We start from the raw sequence: 15078 nt of genomic DNA, 5'->3' as shown, positions 1-15078 counted from the left end.
GTAATGCACCTACTATAATAATAACAAATTGGCCCAAAATACTACTGTAAGTGCAGCAGCATTTGCTGACATTCTAACACTGATGAAGTTTTTTCTCTCTAAACAAATCATCTTCCAGGCTGCAGCTGACTTGTTGGACTTCACTGTGTAAATGGTTCAGCACATATGGCAGCTGCTAGCTTTCAGGCCAACTTGTTGAACTTGATGGAAAGTGAAAAGGCCTTCGGGCTGCATGTGTTGGCCGTCCATACCCCATGCTTTCCTTTCCTTCTTTGCTGCTTCCTCTCTTCGCCTATTGATTATCAGAACTTCCTCTCAACACTCGGATACATTACCTCCTCTCCTCAGCGTGTTCTCCAGCACTCTCCAAACAGGTCTGATCCGTAGCAAAGGTGAGGGGGGAGGGGGGGGTGGCTGCAGCTCGATGTGTTCCAGCACAGCAGAGGTGAACGGAGAGAGGTCTGTGTTCCTGGCACACGCTTCCTTCAGCACGCTGTCACGTCTCTTCAACTCTCCCCCTCTCTGATGTTACCTGACAGGTGAGGGTGTGTGTATGTGTGTGTGTGTGTGTGTGTGTGTGTGTGTGTGTGTGTGTGTATGTTGTTTCATGCATTCTGCAGTCCGGGGTTGGGGGGTGAGGAGAAAGGTGAGGGAGGGGGACAAACAACAGGATAGGGATAGGGTTGGATTGGGAAGGATGCTGGGAAGAAAAAAGAGACAGAAGATAGGTAAGAAGGAGACAAGGGGAGCAGGTTGGGTATGTGCATTGTGGATTTATGTGTGTCTGTAAGAATGTGGGCATCTGTGTGCGTGTGTGTGTGTGTGTGTGTGCCTATTGATTTGTGTATTTCTGTGTGTGTGTGCCATGGACAAGGAGGGTGTGTGATGGCAGTGCCTTCAGGCTCCTCCAGGCGTAAGAATCAGTGAGCAGGTGGAGCGCACCGGCATTGCTGTCTTCTGACGAGTCCCCGCCGTCTCCTGTTTTGTCAGGACCCCTGGAGCGAAGACCGGGGAGTGTGTGTGTGTGTGTGTGTGTGTGTGTGTGTGTGTGTGTGTGTGTGTGTGTGTTTTGACCGGTCGGGATGCACTGTGATCATTAGGATTCACAATGGCTTTGACAGCAGGGCTCTGGAGCAGTGGACACAGCATATGCCCAGAGAGATAACTGGTTGGCTGACTGGTTATCTTACTGGCTGGCTGCTACGCTAACTGCGCCCACTCTGCTAATAAATTCACATCCATTAATTCAAACAGACTTTGCAGGCCCGCTCTGTGCAGCAGACTGGTCTGTATTGCATCAGGCAAGACCACGAGTCTGAATTATTTGTTTGCTCTCAAAGTTGGGATAAATTTTGCAGCAGTCTTGCTTCATGTGAATTCAAAGCGTCAGAGAGAACATGTTGTTGATTTTGTAATGTGGATATTTTGGGACTGCTTTTACAAGATGAGGAATTTTAGCTGTAATGATTCTGGGGAATAATAACAAGGCTGCTATTTCACGCAGGCTCTTTGGAGGAAGAGTGTGTGTGAGTATGTGTGTGTGTGACTATCCTAAGTGTGTAAGTGGCTCAGGTGGTAAAGAAAGGACGTCCTAATAATAGCCCCCTGTCTCCACACTGGTCCACAGGCTGTAGCCGTATCGATTCTGCCTCTGCATCTCCGGCGTTGCCCGGCATCGTTATAGAGCACATACTGTAGCGAGGGTTTTTCTGTTTGGAATCTTGTGCAGCGCAGAGCAGCGATTTCTCCGACCTGAGCTGGATAAAGCCGAACGCCCTGGGGGGAGGCAGCAGTGGTTTTTAATTGTTTGTAGTGTTAGTTGGTCACGCTGGAGGCAAGCTCTCCAGGGACAGGCCTCCAGCCGGGGTCGTGACCTCGCTACATGCACACAAACACCAATGACAAAATGAACGAGGTGATATACACAGGCTTGCACAGGTAAACCTGAATACACACACAACTATATGCATACCAATACATTGTTTTACATGTTAAGAAACCCAATTTAAGGTGCACTTATAGTAGGAATTGCATTAAATAAAACTTAGTAAAAAACAAAACAATTTTGATGATAAATTAAAAACTGTTTATTCTGCATCATTAAGTTGGCCACTACCTGTAACATAAACTACTTTTTCACCTTTCCAAACTTTAAAATGTTGCGCTTTATTTTCTGCATACAACCAAATTCTATCAACCTTGAAAATGTTTAAAGAGTATTATTTTTTTTTTACGTTGCATTTCATTTGGTATCCATTAAAATGCATTGTATTTCACTTTTACAAATGTATGAAGTAAGTTGGTCGTAAATGTGCTTTGAGTTTTGCTTAAGTGCCTTTTAATCGTTGGTGAGACTGTAATCATTCGTAACAGTGAGAACCCAAATGGACTCCTCATAAAGGAAAAAAAAATGCAAAATCTTCTCTGCTCTCTCTTCATTTGCAGGAGCGGTTGTTTTATCCTTTGATCTACAGTACATTAATGTAATACTGTGGGTTTGAAAAACCATTAGATGGCCTTTTGTAGGGCAGCAGGTCTCCTTTTAAAAGCACAATGAACCTCTATACAGATCAGGTTAGAAACTTAGTTAAAGGCACAATAACACATAGTCTCAAATTAGTCTTAAATGGTGTTAGCCCTCAAATAAGACCATTGACTTCTGACCTGCGCTGCTGCAGTCCAATTACACCTACAGCTTTTTCCTGTTTTCAGCTGTTTGGAGCGAGACGGAGAGTTCTCAGATTCAGCCGAGAGTTAAAATATTCACATGCTGTGTCTTTTGTCTTTTCCGCCCGCCTGTCTTACTGTCCGTCATGCTCTGTGTCTGTCTTTCTGTCAGGGTGGCAGGTCTTGTTGAATAGAGAGTGGGTCATCTCCCTGACAGAGCTCAACTGGTAGTTATGGCAGCCTCGCCACGGCTGGCTGGCTCCACACAGTCACCAGGAGACAGGGGATGATCAAGTCTGTCCTCCTGCTCCGGCACACACACACACACACACACACACATCGACGATAATATGCTCACTTTCACAGACACACTACATGCACCTTTAATAATAATGGCTGGATAAAGTTGTAAGATCATTACGACAGACAAGGACGTATTAGTCATTTCCTCACCCTTGATGCAGCTTACAAATTGTCACATTTCAAATACTGTCAAAGTAGAGTTGGATAAAAACTCAAGTAAGAAAGCTTTTAAATAAGGTTTTGTTTTTTGTAATTAACAATGTACTGTATACTTATGGTGGCCAAAATTATGATAAGCAATAAGGGAAAAAAAGGATGTTATTTAACACCCTAAATATATTGATTTTATATTGAAATGTTGAAAAGAACACAAAGGCCCATTAAATGTATTCTAGGCCAAACAGAATGATGTTTGCGCACTGCTACTACTGGCTTGAAACATTTGTATAAAAAACAGTTTTGTCCTCTTTTTACAAAATCCACCATAGCTCAACTATTGTAATTTGCATTTACTTATATATACAGTGAAGTAAATTACAGTTCCGGTAATACTTTGATGGATATCAGAACACTCTGGTTATCAGTAAAGATAAAAGTGAATGTCCCAGTTATTCCACACAGCCAACAGTGTTTTAATCTTCTGCGCCACTTAATGTCCCATTTAAATGTTCTGCAGCCTTCAAATATGAATCATGAATATCTGCACCCAGGGGCTGGCCAGCACAGTCTATTAGAATACATCACTACTGTACCAGGGGACCACTTTGTGCATCCCTCTAAAATGTATCATATCTCCACTGTGGAGAGGGAGACATGACTTCATGTGTCTTGTGATGTAAGTATTATTACAATTCATGAAATTCAAACACTTATGGCAGGGCCATTAATTTGAACTATAAGCCATTGGGGAGAGATTTACAGTATAGTTAAGGGCGATCACACCATTAAGGACTTGGGAGGAAGACACATAGACTGTGGAAGATAACTGGTTGGAGCTGCAGCTACAACAGCCACTGTTTGAATGTCTTCATGTGTAGCAGCAGCAATTAATATTTCTGTTTCACCCTCTCAGGCCATAGTCACAAACATTTCCGTTAGAATTATAGAGGGAATAGTGAAGTTCTGAAGGTTCACCAGTTAAAACATAACCCCTGCCTCTTGCCTTGGCTCCCTCTCAGTCTACATACAAAGTGCTGAATTTTGCATGAGCGCCTGAGCGTATAGCAACTGGAACCCTATAGCGTTGTTTACTGATACTTCCTCGAGGCGTCTCGCTCTGCGCAGCCCATTCTGATAAGAGCGCGAGCAGCTGAGACCTGTCTCCCGTCGGTGCTGTGTGATGGTCTTGTTATACAGCGGAGCATGAAGAAACAACGGGCAGGGGTCAGGACATGCAGACGTACTTCTCTGCTTCAAAATGACCAATCAGGAAGTCTGCTCCCAGACAATGTTCATTTCTCAGATAGAGCTGCTACAAATTGACATGTGACTCACAGCAGAAATAGTCTGGGGTTGTCCCTCGTGTTGTAAGTGCCACAAAAGTTATTACCCTATTTGGAGGAAATCGATATCAAGATTTTACTGTTTGACCAATACTGTCTTCATAATGTATTTAGTAAAATCTTACATCCCTCATGACTTGTCGTACTTACACTTACAGTAAATCTCCTCTAATCTTCTGCCTCATAAATATTAGCATAAAACCAGCAGACCATTAGCTTAAAAGGCAGAAGCGCAGGGCTGCCCTATCTGTTCAACAGTAAAGACAAAATGTAAAGTTTTATACCCCACTTATATTTTAAATGTAAGACAAACAAAGTACATGAACTCCATCTGATAGCTTCTGGGGTGCATTTATATATTTCAATTTGTGAGCTTTTAAGGTGCTGGTAGAAGTATGTTTTTCTTTGTTGACAACCAGGCTAGTTAACGGTATTTTAAGAAACCTGAAATAAGCGAACATTCTCCTAGCCTTCTCTTCTAAACATAAACAATGCAAAATATTTTCATTTACAATCTTTGGAGTTGCTGCTGGTTGTAGATTTTCCAGGTTAAAAGCCAAACTAGTGTTATTGGTTATCTGATTTTCTGAAAAAAAAGCATATTGTGCTACCCAGAATATCAACCAATTTGCTTTTCAGAAATACAGATTCATGTCACCTGAACTGGGTTTGATAATGTCTGCAACTATAAAGTGAACAGTACCTCAAAGCAGGGAAACATACACCTTTTTGGAGATTTACTTTGAACTCAGCCAGCTATAATCTTCTCAGAGTGGCCCAGGCTCTGTGTTTGCTATCATTTGTCACATGGCCACAGTGTTATGGGTTCAAACAGAAATGTGCAATGGCTCAGTGCACTCCAACAGCACACTTTCCATCCCCGCTCTCCCCTGGCCCAGTTTCATTATCCTCAAGGTATTCAAGGAGTAATGGCTTCAAGGGCCAGACACCCTGTTGGCCATTTCAAGTTCTTTCCTCAGAATTTCGTAGTTATTGTTCAGGAGCTGCGTGTAAGTGTTTGGAGAGACGGGAAAAAATTTTGCACAGCTGACTGCAGCTGTCTCTGCCTCCATGCCTCCCAATCCTTTCTAAGCTGTACATCTTGTTCTAAATCTGATTTTCAGATAAGTACCTGATGTGATCTCTCTGCGCTACGCCTTTGATGATTTAAATACACATTTGAATCATCTTGCTTTCCAATTGGTCTGACAGTTGGAAAAGTAGAGGAGAAAAAAAAGCTGAGGAGGATTTATTTTAAGTGTGGCCTTGAATCCCACATGCTCCTACCATGTGAGAAATCTACATACACTGACAGGAGGCAAACTATGTAAAGTATTGTTCCCAGACATGAAGTACGTTTCCACGCCAAGTGACAAAAAATGTGACAATTTGACATAGTGTCAACAAGTCAAAATGGCTTTGTTTAGGAATTAAAAATGGTTTCTACATGGGTAAGAAGCGTCTATACGTGTAAACATTGTTTCAGAACCAGGTCGTCTTTTCTCCGAGGAGCTGCTGTGGTGTAACTTCGGCTCCATTGAGCATCACCCTTCACTGGGTTTGAGGTATCTGATTGAGTCCATCCATGTGGAGTGCTATTGAATCAAAAGAGTAAACCTCAAGGACATGGTCCAGCACACACACATCTACTGGGCGGGAGCTGAGGAAAATGCTTGCACTTACAGAATACATGGAATCAGTGTTTGTACTGTATATGTGAAGATAAGTCTGTAACTGCTTTAAAGGGACATTAAATAATGTGCTCCAATGGCATATTTCCATTCAGAAAAGTTGAATTAACAGTAGTTTAAATGTATTGAATTTGACTCGCTGTAACGGAGCAGAGCAGCGAGTGATTTATCATTTACTCCCAGCATGTGTAATCTGTTCCTCCACAACCCTGGCGCGATGTTTTTCCTCATAATTATATTGTTCCTGGTTGTCAGACGTCAGATTCACATTAGTGGTATGAAGGCAAACTCTTGCACAGAGGGAGATTTGTCTCATTTCAAATAGCCAACAGAGAGAGCTGCTGCGAGATGGACTGGTCAGCAACAATAACCCTGCTCTCTCCACTGCAGGAGACAACGCCGCACTACTGTAGACTCGGCTACACCTCTCAAGTGCTTAATTAAATGAGTCCAAGCATAGAGCTAGAACACAACGCTTGGTTTACCATAAACAATGTGATTAAAGCAACCATGGGCCAGCCAGAATGTAGAGTAGGAAAAAAAAAGAAAAAGAAGCCCAGATCACCATGGAGATGTGTGAGAAAAAGAGGTCTGAATACAGACAGGGATGTCATTATTACTTTTTTATTCATTATTTTCATAATGACTGTCATTATGCGCAGGCTCTGATTGAATTCCATTTTGCTCGTCAGGTTTGTGGCGAGCAGAATAATTATCACTTAAGTGATATTAAGATTCACACTAAACATTTTCATGGTCAGAGTCTCTACATGTTTGGCAAAAAAGGACTTTGATGATATGAAAGGAAAGAAAAAGAGGGAATTGAATGTGTTTTCAGTTTGAAAAAAAAAACTAGTTCACTCTGATAAGAAAAGGGACTGTAATACTCCAGACCACTTTGAATACTTTAAAACAGCCGACACATGGTCAATCTTTGCAAATCAGAGTGTTAATACATCATGCAAGTATCCATTTAACTCAAATGTAAATACATTACTTTGTGACATCTGAGCAGATTTAACATAACCGGTATTTATTCTGCATGGACAATGCATTTATAGTCTCTCATTTCAAAGTGATGAACATAGATTATTACATCATGGGAAGTGTAATTCATTCATATCAAGTGATGTATGTGAATTGATGAAATTTTTGCAGCCATGAAAAGTCTTTTTTGTGAGCTGGAGGAGAATGTGAGACCTCTGAAAGGAGATACATTAGTGAATGGAAAATGTTTAAAGACCACTGATGTTGACGCTAACGCCTGTGCATGATCACACATGGGGGTTTTCTCCCCTCTTTTGTTTCCCTTAAGTTGCTTTAATGTCATTAAAATCACAGAGCATATATAGCAGTGATCAATTCAAGAACTGTGCTCAAGTCCAAACAGAAACAGATTTTTATGTAAGTCATTTATTTAAATGTAATATATGAGTGATCAGTGCTTAGTTTTAGAGTTTAAATTATCCCAACTTTAACCACCAACACATTTTAGATGCTGCTAACACATGTAGTATTAATAATAATCCTATGAAAGGAAATCAAAAAATTAATCAGTCATTTATTTGCTTTCTTTGTGGATTTTACCCAAAGTTAAAGAAGTAATATTTTAACTTAATATTTCACTTTCTTAAAGTTTAGTTTAAAGTGAACATTTTAAACACTCCACTGTTTCAGATAAATCGATTATTGTGTCCTGACTGTGGGTCGGTGGGGTTTAACCCTTTACGTGATCTGTTGTAATGTTCTAACAGCTCTTAAAATACAATCACTGCTGTTTAATCAGCTTTTCATTTCTTGTCATGAATTAATTTCACAACAATAGTTTTTTTTAACCTTTATTGTTTGAACTGATTAGGTCTTTCAGACATTGAGGATAAGTTCTGTGTTGGGGTCTATAGGTCGACCTTCCTGGGGTCTAAATGATCCCAAATGTAAGAAACCAAATGGTAAACGTCTTTGTTTGAGAATGTCTATTTAGCACACAAAAGTAAGATTTATCTATAAAATGTTCTTAATATGGTGTAGTAACAATGTTTAATTTTTATTCCTGCATTTCATTGTGTACATGTTTGTATATATTAATAAGGTCAGAATAAAAAAAATGTATTTAAAGGGAAAGATATTGATTTTTTCCATGTCGAGATGAACTTTGCCATTTGAACTGCAGCTGACTTAATGTAGATACAAACAGAGCGACCATGTTTCTCATCCTGCTGTCTTTTCCTCGCTGTGTCTCTCTCTGCCTCACACAGCAGCAGCAGAAGCGGGCGGGCCTGCAGCCTACCAATGCGTTCAGCGAGGGGGGATTTGGCCGGCCTCTAATCAATCACTGACAGATTACCTCCAAAGCCACTTCCACAGCCATTAAAGCAGGACAAATGCAGAATTGCAACTGAACAAGTTGGAGTTTTTAAGCCAACACCAGGACTTCCTGGTTATTTGTCAAAGTCACTGCCGCTGAGCCGCATGAGTGGCTGCACGAGTGTGCCGGGCTCAGAGGCAAGCCGGCCGGGCGTCGCAGTGTGTGTGTGTGTGTGTGTGTGTGTGTGTGTGTGTGTGTGTGTGTGTGTGTGTGTGTGTGTGTGTGTGTGTGTGTGTGTGTCAGGGAGAATGAGGGAGAGAGCAGGAGACAGTAACAGAGTGAGTGAGTTATTGTTAGTGTGTGTTTTCATGCTCTCAGGTGTGTGTGTGTGTGTGTGTGTGTGTGTGTGTGTGTGTGTGTGTGTGTGTGTGTGTGTGTGTGTGTGTGTGTGTGTGTGTGCATGTATGCGCGCCGGCGGCCGCGTTGCTCTCTGCCCAGTGGAGCTTACAGTAAATCACATTCCCTTTATTGCCAAATTTAGCAGCTTATGCTCAATAGGCTCTGCTCAAATCCACGCCGTGTCCCATCAGGGCGTTAGTCTGGGCTCATAAAAGTGGATTGGCCACACACACTCGCCTCTGAGCAAAGACGACTCATCCCCTCTTCTTTTTTTCCCCTGCTCTTCTTTATCTGAGCGACTGGAAACACTGTCTGGGCTGCTCTAATCTCTCCTCTTTTCTCCCTCTGGATTTCCTGCTTTGAGATTGTCCCCCATTCACTGGGGCTTTGTTTATATCACAGTATATTTGATAGAAGACTCTAAGAAATTGGATATCATCATTTTCATAGCCTGTATTACCAGGGGAACATTCTACTCTAAATGTATTGCACACTTTGTAAAGAGTGGACATTTTATCCTATAAGCTTTCTTCTTCATCCAAATTGATTTTGACGTTTTTACGTCGCCGCAGACACGGAGGGTTAAGTGCTGATAATTATTTGGTTGAGATGAATAAAAATATGAAATGTGTCTGGAAGAGGTGGCATCAAAGCAGCCGCATTTTGTTGCATGTTCTTCCTCTTATACTGTGAATATGGAACATTTGGAGTCTGGGTTTGATTAGTGTGACATTCAGCGGGTGCTTTGATTAGGCCCTGGTGTGAAAAGCCTTTGTTTCTACCTTGTTCTTCATTTAGATAACATTAAATCTGTTTTATATGTCCTCCTTTTTCCTATTTGTTAAAAATGCATTATGGGGAAAAAGGCACAGAAAGTGTAGTGGTGAAGTGATGAGGGCCGACACTGAAGTCTGCAGGCACTGGAGTTGAAATTTAGCTGGTCATGTGACTATGACTCCCCCCTATGACTCCCCCCCCCCCCTCCTCATGACCCCGGAGAGAAAAAGGAGGAAAAAAAACACCCCATACCAACACAGGAGGCGGGATTGTATTTGTAGTTGTGTGTGGATGTGTCTTTGTGTGTACATCCTTTTGTGCACTTTGGGTTGTGTGGGCGTCCATGCTGTGTATACGTGTATGGTTGTGTGTGTCTGTGCATGTGTGTGTGTTGCTCTACCCCCCTCCTATTCAATTAAGAGCTTAAGCTCATTAGTGGCAGACTTACATCATTACCTCTCCAATGGCTAATGAGTTAAAATCTATTTAGATTTATGTTGCCGTTAAATCTCCACACACACACACACACACACTCAAACACACAAATGCAGTGTGTGCCCGTCACAAATCAGAAAATATGTTGTAAAATTAAATCCTGTGTCGCCACATAAGATTTTCCACATAAGCGTGTGGATCCTTTTATAGCAACACTGCATATTCAACACACTTGAATTATACCTTTTGCCTTCAGTATGTAAATCAGATGGAGAAAGAGCATGTGTGCTAATGCATCTACATACACTATAATGCTACTACAAAGCCCCTGGTTTCCTCACTTAAACCTTAAAGGGGCTTATAGAAGGCTTTTTCTAATTACTAATAATTTGCATTGTGCAACAAAAGAGGAACAACCCCTCTCCACAAAGCTATTAGATGAGTTTTCAATCAATTCTAATCACAAACAAATACTTGATTGCACTGCAGGGACTGATACAGTTAACGAAAAAATAGAAATGTTTGAAGAAAGAATGAATTCAAGACAATGGAGAATGAAAGGTGTAGCTCTGAACCTTAAAACAAAACAAAAACTGCAAGAACAGGTGGGGAAATGAAACAGTCCACCTTTCTACGTGCTACTCAAGGGCATCATATTTGACTCTCCGACCACCTGCATTCCCGTTTATTTGTGTTTACATATGGAAGCCTTTGATTGAAATTACACCTGTAATGTGATATCAACTTGTGTGGGGGGTGATTAGGAACAATGAACTGACAGTTCCTCCATCTTTGATGTCTTGTTTAAATGTGCTCCCCCCGCTGATGCTTTGATAACTCGCTAACTGGGACATTTTTCCTTCTAATTAGGGCTTCAATTGCTAATTCCATATTGCTGCTATAATTATCACTGGGAGATACGCGGACTCAGTCGGTGCGTTTGCTGTGAGGTTTCGGGCAAACTCGGGGGGGGGGGGGGGCGGGGGCGTCCCCAAACTGTGGGGTCCTCCAGTGTGTTTTTAATCAACTTCGTAGGCTACACAGGTGAGAGCACACCTTCCTCATTCTGTTAACCTATCCCAATGAGCCTTTAAATTCGTATCTTACTGCGAACATTTAAGACTAAAAAAAAATGCTTAAATTGAAGTGTAGCCTATCAAAGAAAATAATGTTAGTTTGAGCAACATTATGCACAGCTGACTCGTAAAAGTGAGTGAAAAGGTCTGCAGTCTCTTTCCATTTTGTCTCAACATTTGGACTCACTGTGCCACACAAACTATACGCCCATAATAACCTTATGGGCAATAATTGGAATTGAGGATTTTTTTTTTTCTCTCTCTCCTTCTTTCCCCCCGTTGAGCGCATGCGCAGTGGGGAGCGTACTGGTCAGTGTGAGAAGCAGCTGTTCAGGGCTGGTGAAATTCCAACATGGCAGTGGCTGTGGTCAGTGTTTCCTGCGCTCACTTGGGATGGTTTCAGCTCGCACACAACCTGGCTTAACCTCGGCACCCCTCGTTCATCAGCAGCACCCCTTCCCGGGATCGATGCGACCCTAACACCCCCACCCCCCCCGCCCCCCAACGTGAGAGGTCGACCTGTCGCTAAAAAAGCAGGTAAGAAAGGGTAGTCTGCTGCGTCTGCGATTACACGGAGTGGTCAGAGCAGACGGCGCGTCTGTGCAGAAGCTCGGAATAATTCACGTCCACTTAGCGATTAAACAAGTTGTCCGAATTGCAAACGATACCTTCGCCTGAATTGTTGTTGCAATTTTTATTTTATTTTTTAAATGTGATTGTCAAGTAGCGCACCTGCGCCACGGTCAACCCGCACAGGCTGGGCTGCACTATAAGCTGTCTGTTTCATGTCTCGGGCTGTGCGGCACCAAAAAACACACAACTTGCGTGCGTGAGGACGCTTCTCCAGCCTGCATCGAGCTCCTGCGGCTTCTGTTACAACAAGTTGCCGTATACATGCGTGCAGAGAGCGGATACAGTGTCACCGCAGCATGTATTTTTTACAAGCTTGGACATTTTAGGGCGTTCGCACCAGATTTAACTTGACTCCGTCTCCGGGCGTCATTTCCCAAACTATCCGAGCTGCACCAGTTGATTTCCCTCCCTCTCTCTCCCTCTCTCTCTCTCTCTCTCTCTCTCTCTCTGTGTCTCTGTGTGTGTGTGTCTCTCTCTCTCTCTCTCCGCCTGTCATCCACTTTCTAATGACATGCATGTAGGTTAGCTGCTTCTCCTGTTCAGTTGCTCCTCGCCCACCTTTCACACGGTTTGAGATCCGAGCTGCAACAAGCTTAGAAAAAAGTGTAATCTAAAAGCTTTTGCCCCTTTTTTTGCTTTTTTGGAATCCTTTTCCTTTTTTTGTCCGTCTCTTCACACATTAATCCCAATGCTCTCATCTCCTCTTCCTCTCCCTCTTCCTCCTCTGTTCCAGCACGAGATGATCAGCAGCAGCAGCGTCTATGGTGAGTCAAATTTGACATCAACTTATGCCCTTTTTTTTCTATGAATATGGCAGAAGGTGTAGAAAAAACAGACAGGATCAAATTCAGTATCAGGTAGAGGTGATGAGCTCATTTATCTCCAAACAGGGATGCATTTGACTGAAACTGATGGCATTGTGTGTGTACATGTGTGTTTGTGTGTGTACATGTATTCAAACCTTTAGCTTTGATTACAATTTAAATTGTGCGTCAATTTTGTTATTATTATTCATTTGTTATTTTAAATGGTAGTCATGTTTTACTATATTTCTATCTTCCAATTGAACCTCTCAGCAGCTGTTTGTCGTAATCATGAAATGAATTATTGGAATATTAAAGTAAATGACACTAGGCTCCATTTGCAACAACTATTATAATTTAAATACATTAAAATCAGCTCCATTATCACCAAACTTTCTAGTAATTGTCAAACCTGCAGAGAAATTCTAAAGATATGGGATCTAGAGTGTTCTTTGGATTGAATGTTGTAAATACACTTCACTGATAAACAAGTGGCTGTGTTTTACATGGCTGGAGTCACAGTGACAAAGGCCCCACATACTGGAAAAATGCATGTCAAAATGCATTTTTATTTTTGGGATTATTTCCTCTTTATTGTTATTTTTTTACACTTTATTACATTAGAGTGGAGATAGCTTTCTAGAATTGAAATTATGATACCGTGGGATTTTTCAGTGATTCAATGAATAATCAGTGTGAAAGACAGTTTAGGAGCACAACTTCCTGACAAAAAAATACTCCAAATATGCACACTGAAATTCCAAATATATATATATATATAAAAAAAATGTGATTTATGTGAGCTGTGAGTGTCCACCGCTGCAGGAAACAACATTCACACAGAACAATGGTGGATTGTTGGAACTGAAAACATCCATTCCACCCTGTTGCAAGTGAAACCGGCAAGGAAAAGCAAGCGGATACATTTCTAATGAATAATCACATTTTAGAAAAACATTTTTAAAAAAAAGAAAAAAGAAAACCAACACAATGCGCTTTACTTTTAATGCGCTGAACTTCCACGATTGCACATTCTTGGTTTTTGTTGCAGTTATTAGAGAGGACTCAACCTTTCACCTTTGGTCTCGCTCGCTCTCTGCTCCCTCTCTCTCTCACACACACACACACACACTCACCCACAGTTATTTGCTTCCCATCATGTGCAGTTTCCACCTTTTTCCTGTTGATGCACTTGTGTGTGTTTAACTCAGGCCGCCGTTATACTTTGACTCATATTGCTCTTATTATTGCGAGTGTGCACACTGTCATGAAAGTGATGCTTCTTTTATACTGATACATTACAGATACACAAGTGTGCACTTATTAAAAGACAACAATAGGTGCATATTTTGGTGCACAAGTCAAATCACGATTAACGTTTTCCTCCAACTTTCTGTTCACATTAGTTATATTTTACTTCAACATATTGGAGGACACTGCAGAAGCAAATTCACTTTTTTTCCAGATTCTTTTTTTTTGTTGCATTTAATGGGACTGATAGGGTGCAAGAGTTTTTAAATGTGTGTGTGTAGGTGTGTGTGTGTTTGCATGAGTCGAGGAAACCCAGGCGCAACTGTTCAAGCGTTGTCTTGTGTGTGTGTGTGTGTGTGTGTGTGTGTGTGTGTGTGTAATGTAAATAATGTAGATACTCAGCGGCTTGTGTACTCCTCTAAGTGTATTTGTTTGCGACAGTCCTCGGCTTAAGATCTGTCCCTGTGCATCGTCTGTGCGCGCGTGTTGCAGTGACAGTAGCAATAATCCCCCTCATTATACACATAACATATTGCCTCACATCTCCGGCAGCCCCCCGATACAGCTAATAGGGACCGAGAGAGGGGAGGTAATAGGAAGAGAAGAAAAAGTGCTTTACAAACGGGCTCCCCTTTACTCTGCTTTTATTTATCCAAATACGGACTTCTCCCTCAAATGAATAGAGAGAGCTGGTGCGCGGCGAGGGTGGCTGAGCGACTCCCAGTGGGACCGTATAAATAAATTATCCTGACACTTTCTATCAGTCTGTAATGTTTACCATTAAAAGCTGTTTTACCGTCCCAGAGCCACCGGCGTGCGATCCAGCCCGCCCCCCGTGGGACTTCTGCCAGATGTAAGACGATGTGGGGAAATATTGTGCTTTTCAGACACACACACACACACACACACACACACACACACACACACACACCAGAGACAGAGAGGAAGAGAGAGAGACATTTGTTCGTCTCGGCTGCAACCATATCAGTGGATTTCTCCTGTCTGCACGTCCTGACAAAGGGCCTCTTCAAACGAGATCCAGCCAGGGTTGTCATCTTTTAGCAAATATGTTAAGTGTTATCTTTTGTGCTCTCGGCTCGCCGAGCGGCGCTGGACCCCATGGGAGCCCAGCGCATGCAAATAGAACAAATCCCTCTCGGACCTGTCTGTCTGTTTCACTCTCTCCATCTCTCTCTGTCTTCTCATCTTTCTCTCCCCCTCCCTCTCTGTCTTTTC

At 42.1% G+C, this 15078-nt stretch overlaps 1 protein-coding gene across 2 annotated transcripts in view; it reads left to right on the top strand.

Annotated features, from left to right (window-relative positions):
• The first annotated feature begins 11548 nt into the window (after positions 1–11548).
• Positions 11549–15078, top strand: part of LOC132959599 (fidgetin-like) — a 28966-nt gene continuing 25436 nt past the window's right edge. Inside the window, exons 1-2 of one of the 2 annotated variants that reach the window (XM_061032726.1) lie at positions 11549–11692; positions 12522–12552. In XM_061032726.1, coding sequence (XP_060888709.1) covers positions 12528–12552 — 25 coding nt within the window. In that variant the 5' untranslated portion in view covers positions 11549–11692; positions 12522–12527. Of the gene's footprint in view, positions 11693–11779; positions 12553–15078 lie in introns of those variants that run through there. The other variant, XM_061032725.1, reaches the window with a different exon arrangement.

Source organism: Labrus mixtus, chromosome 24 (assembly GCF_963584025.1).
Source record: "Labrus mixtus chromosome 24, fLabMix1.1, whole genome shotgun sequence".
NCBI lineage: Eukaryota > Metazoa > Chordata > Actinopteri > Labriformes > Labridae > Labrus > Labrus mixtus.
The sequence above is the reverse complement of the archived record's forward strand: the minus strand, read 5'-3'. Positions and strand labels throughout refer to the sequence as shown.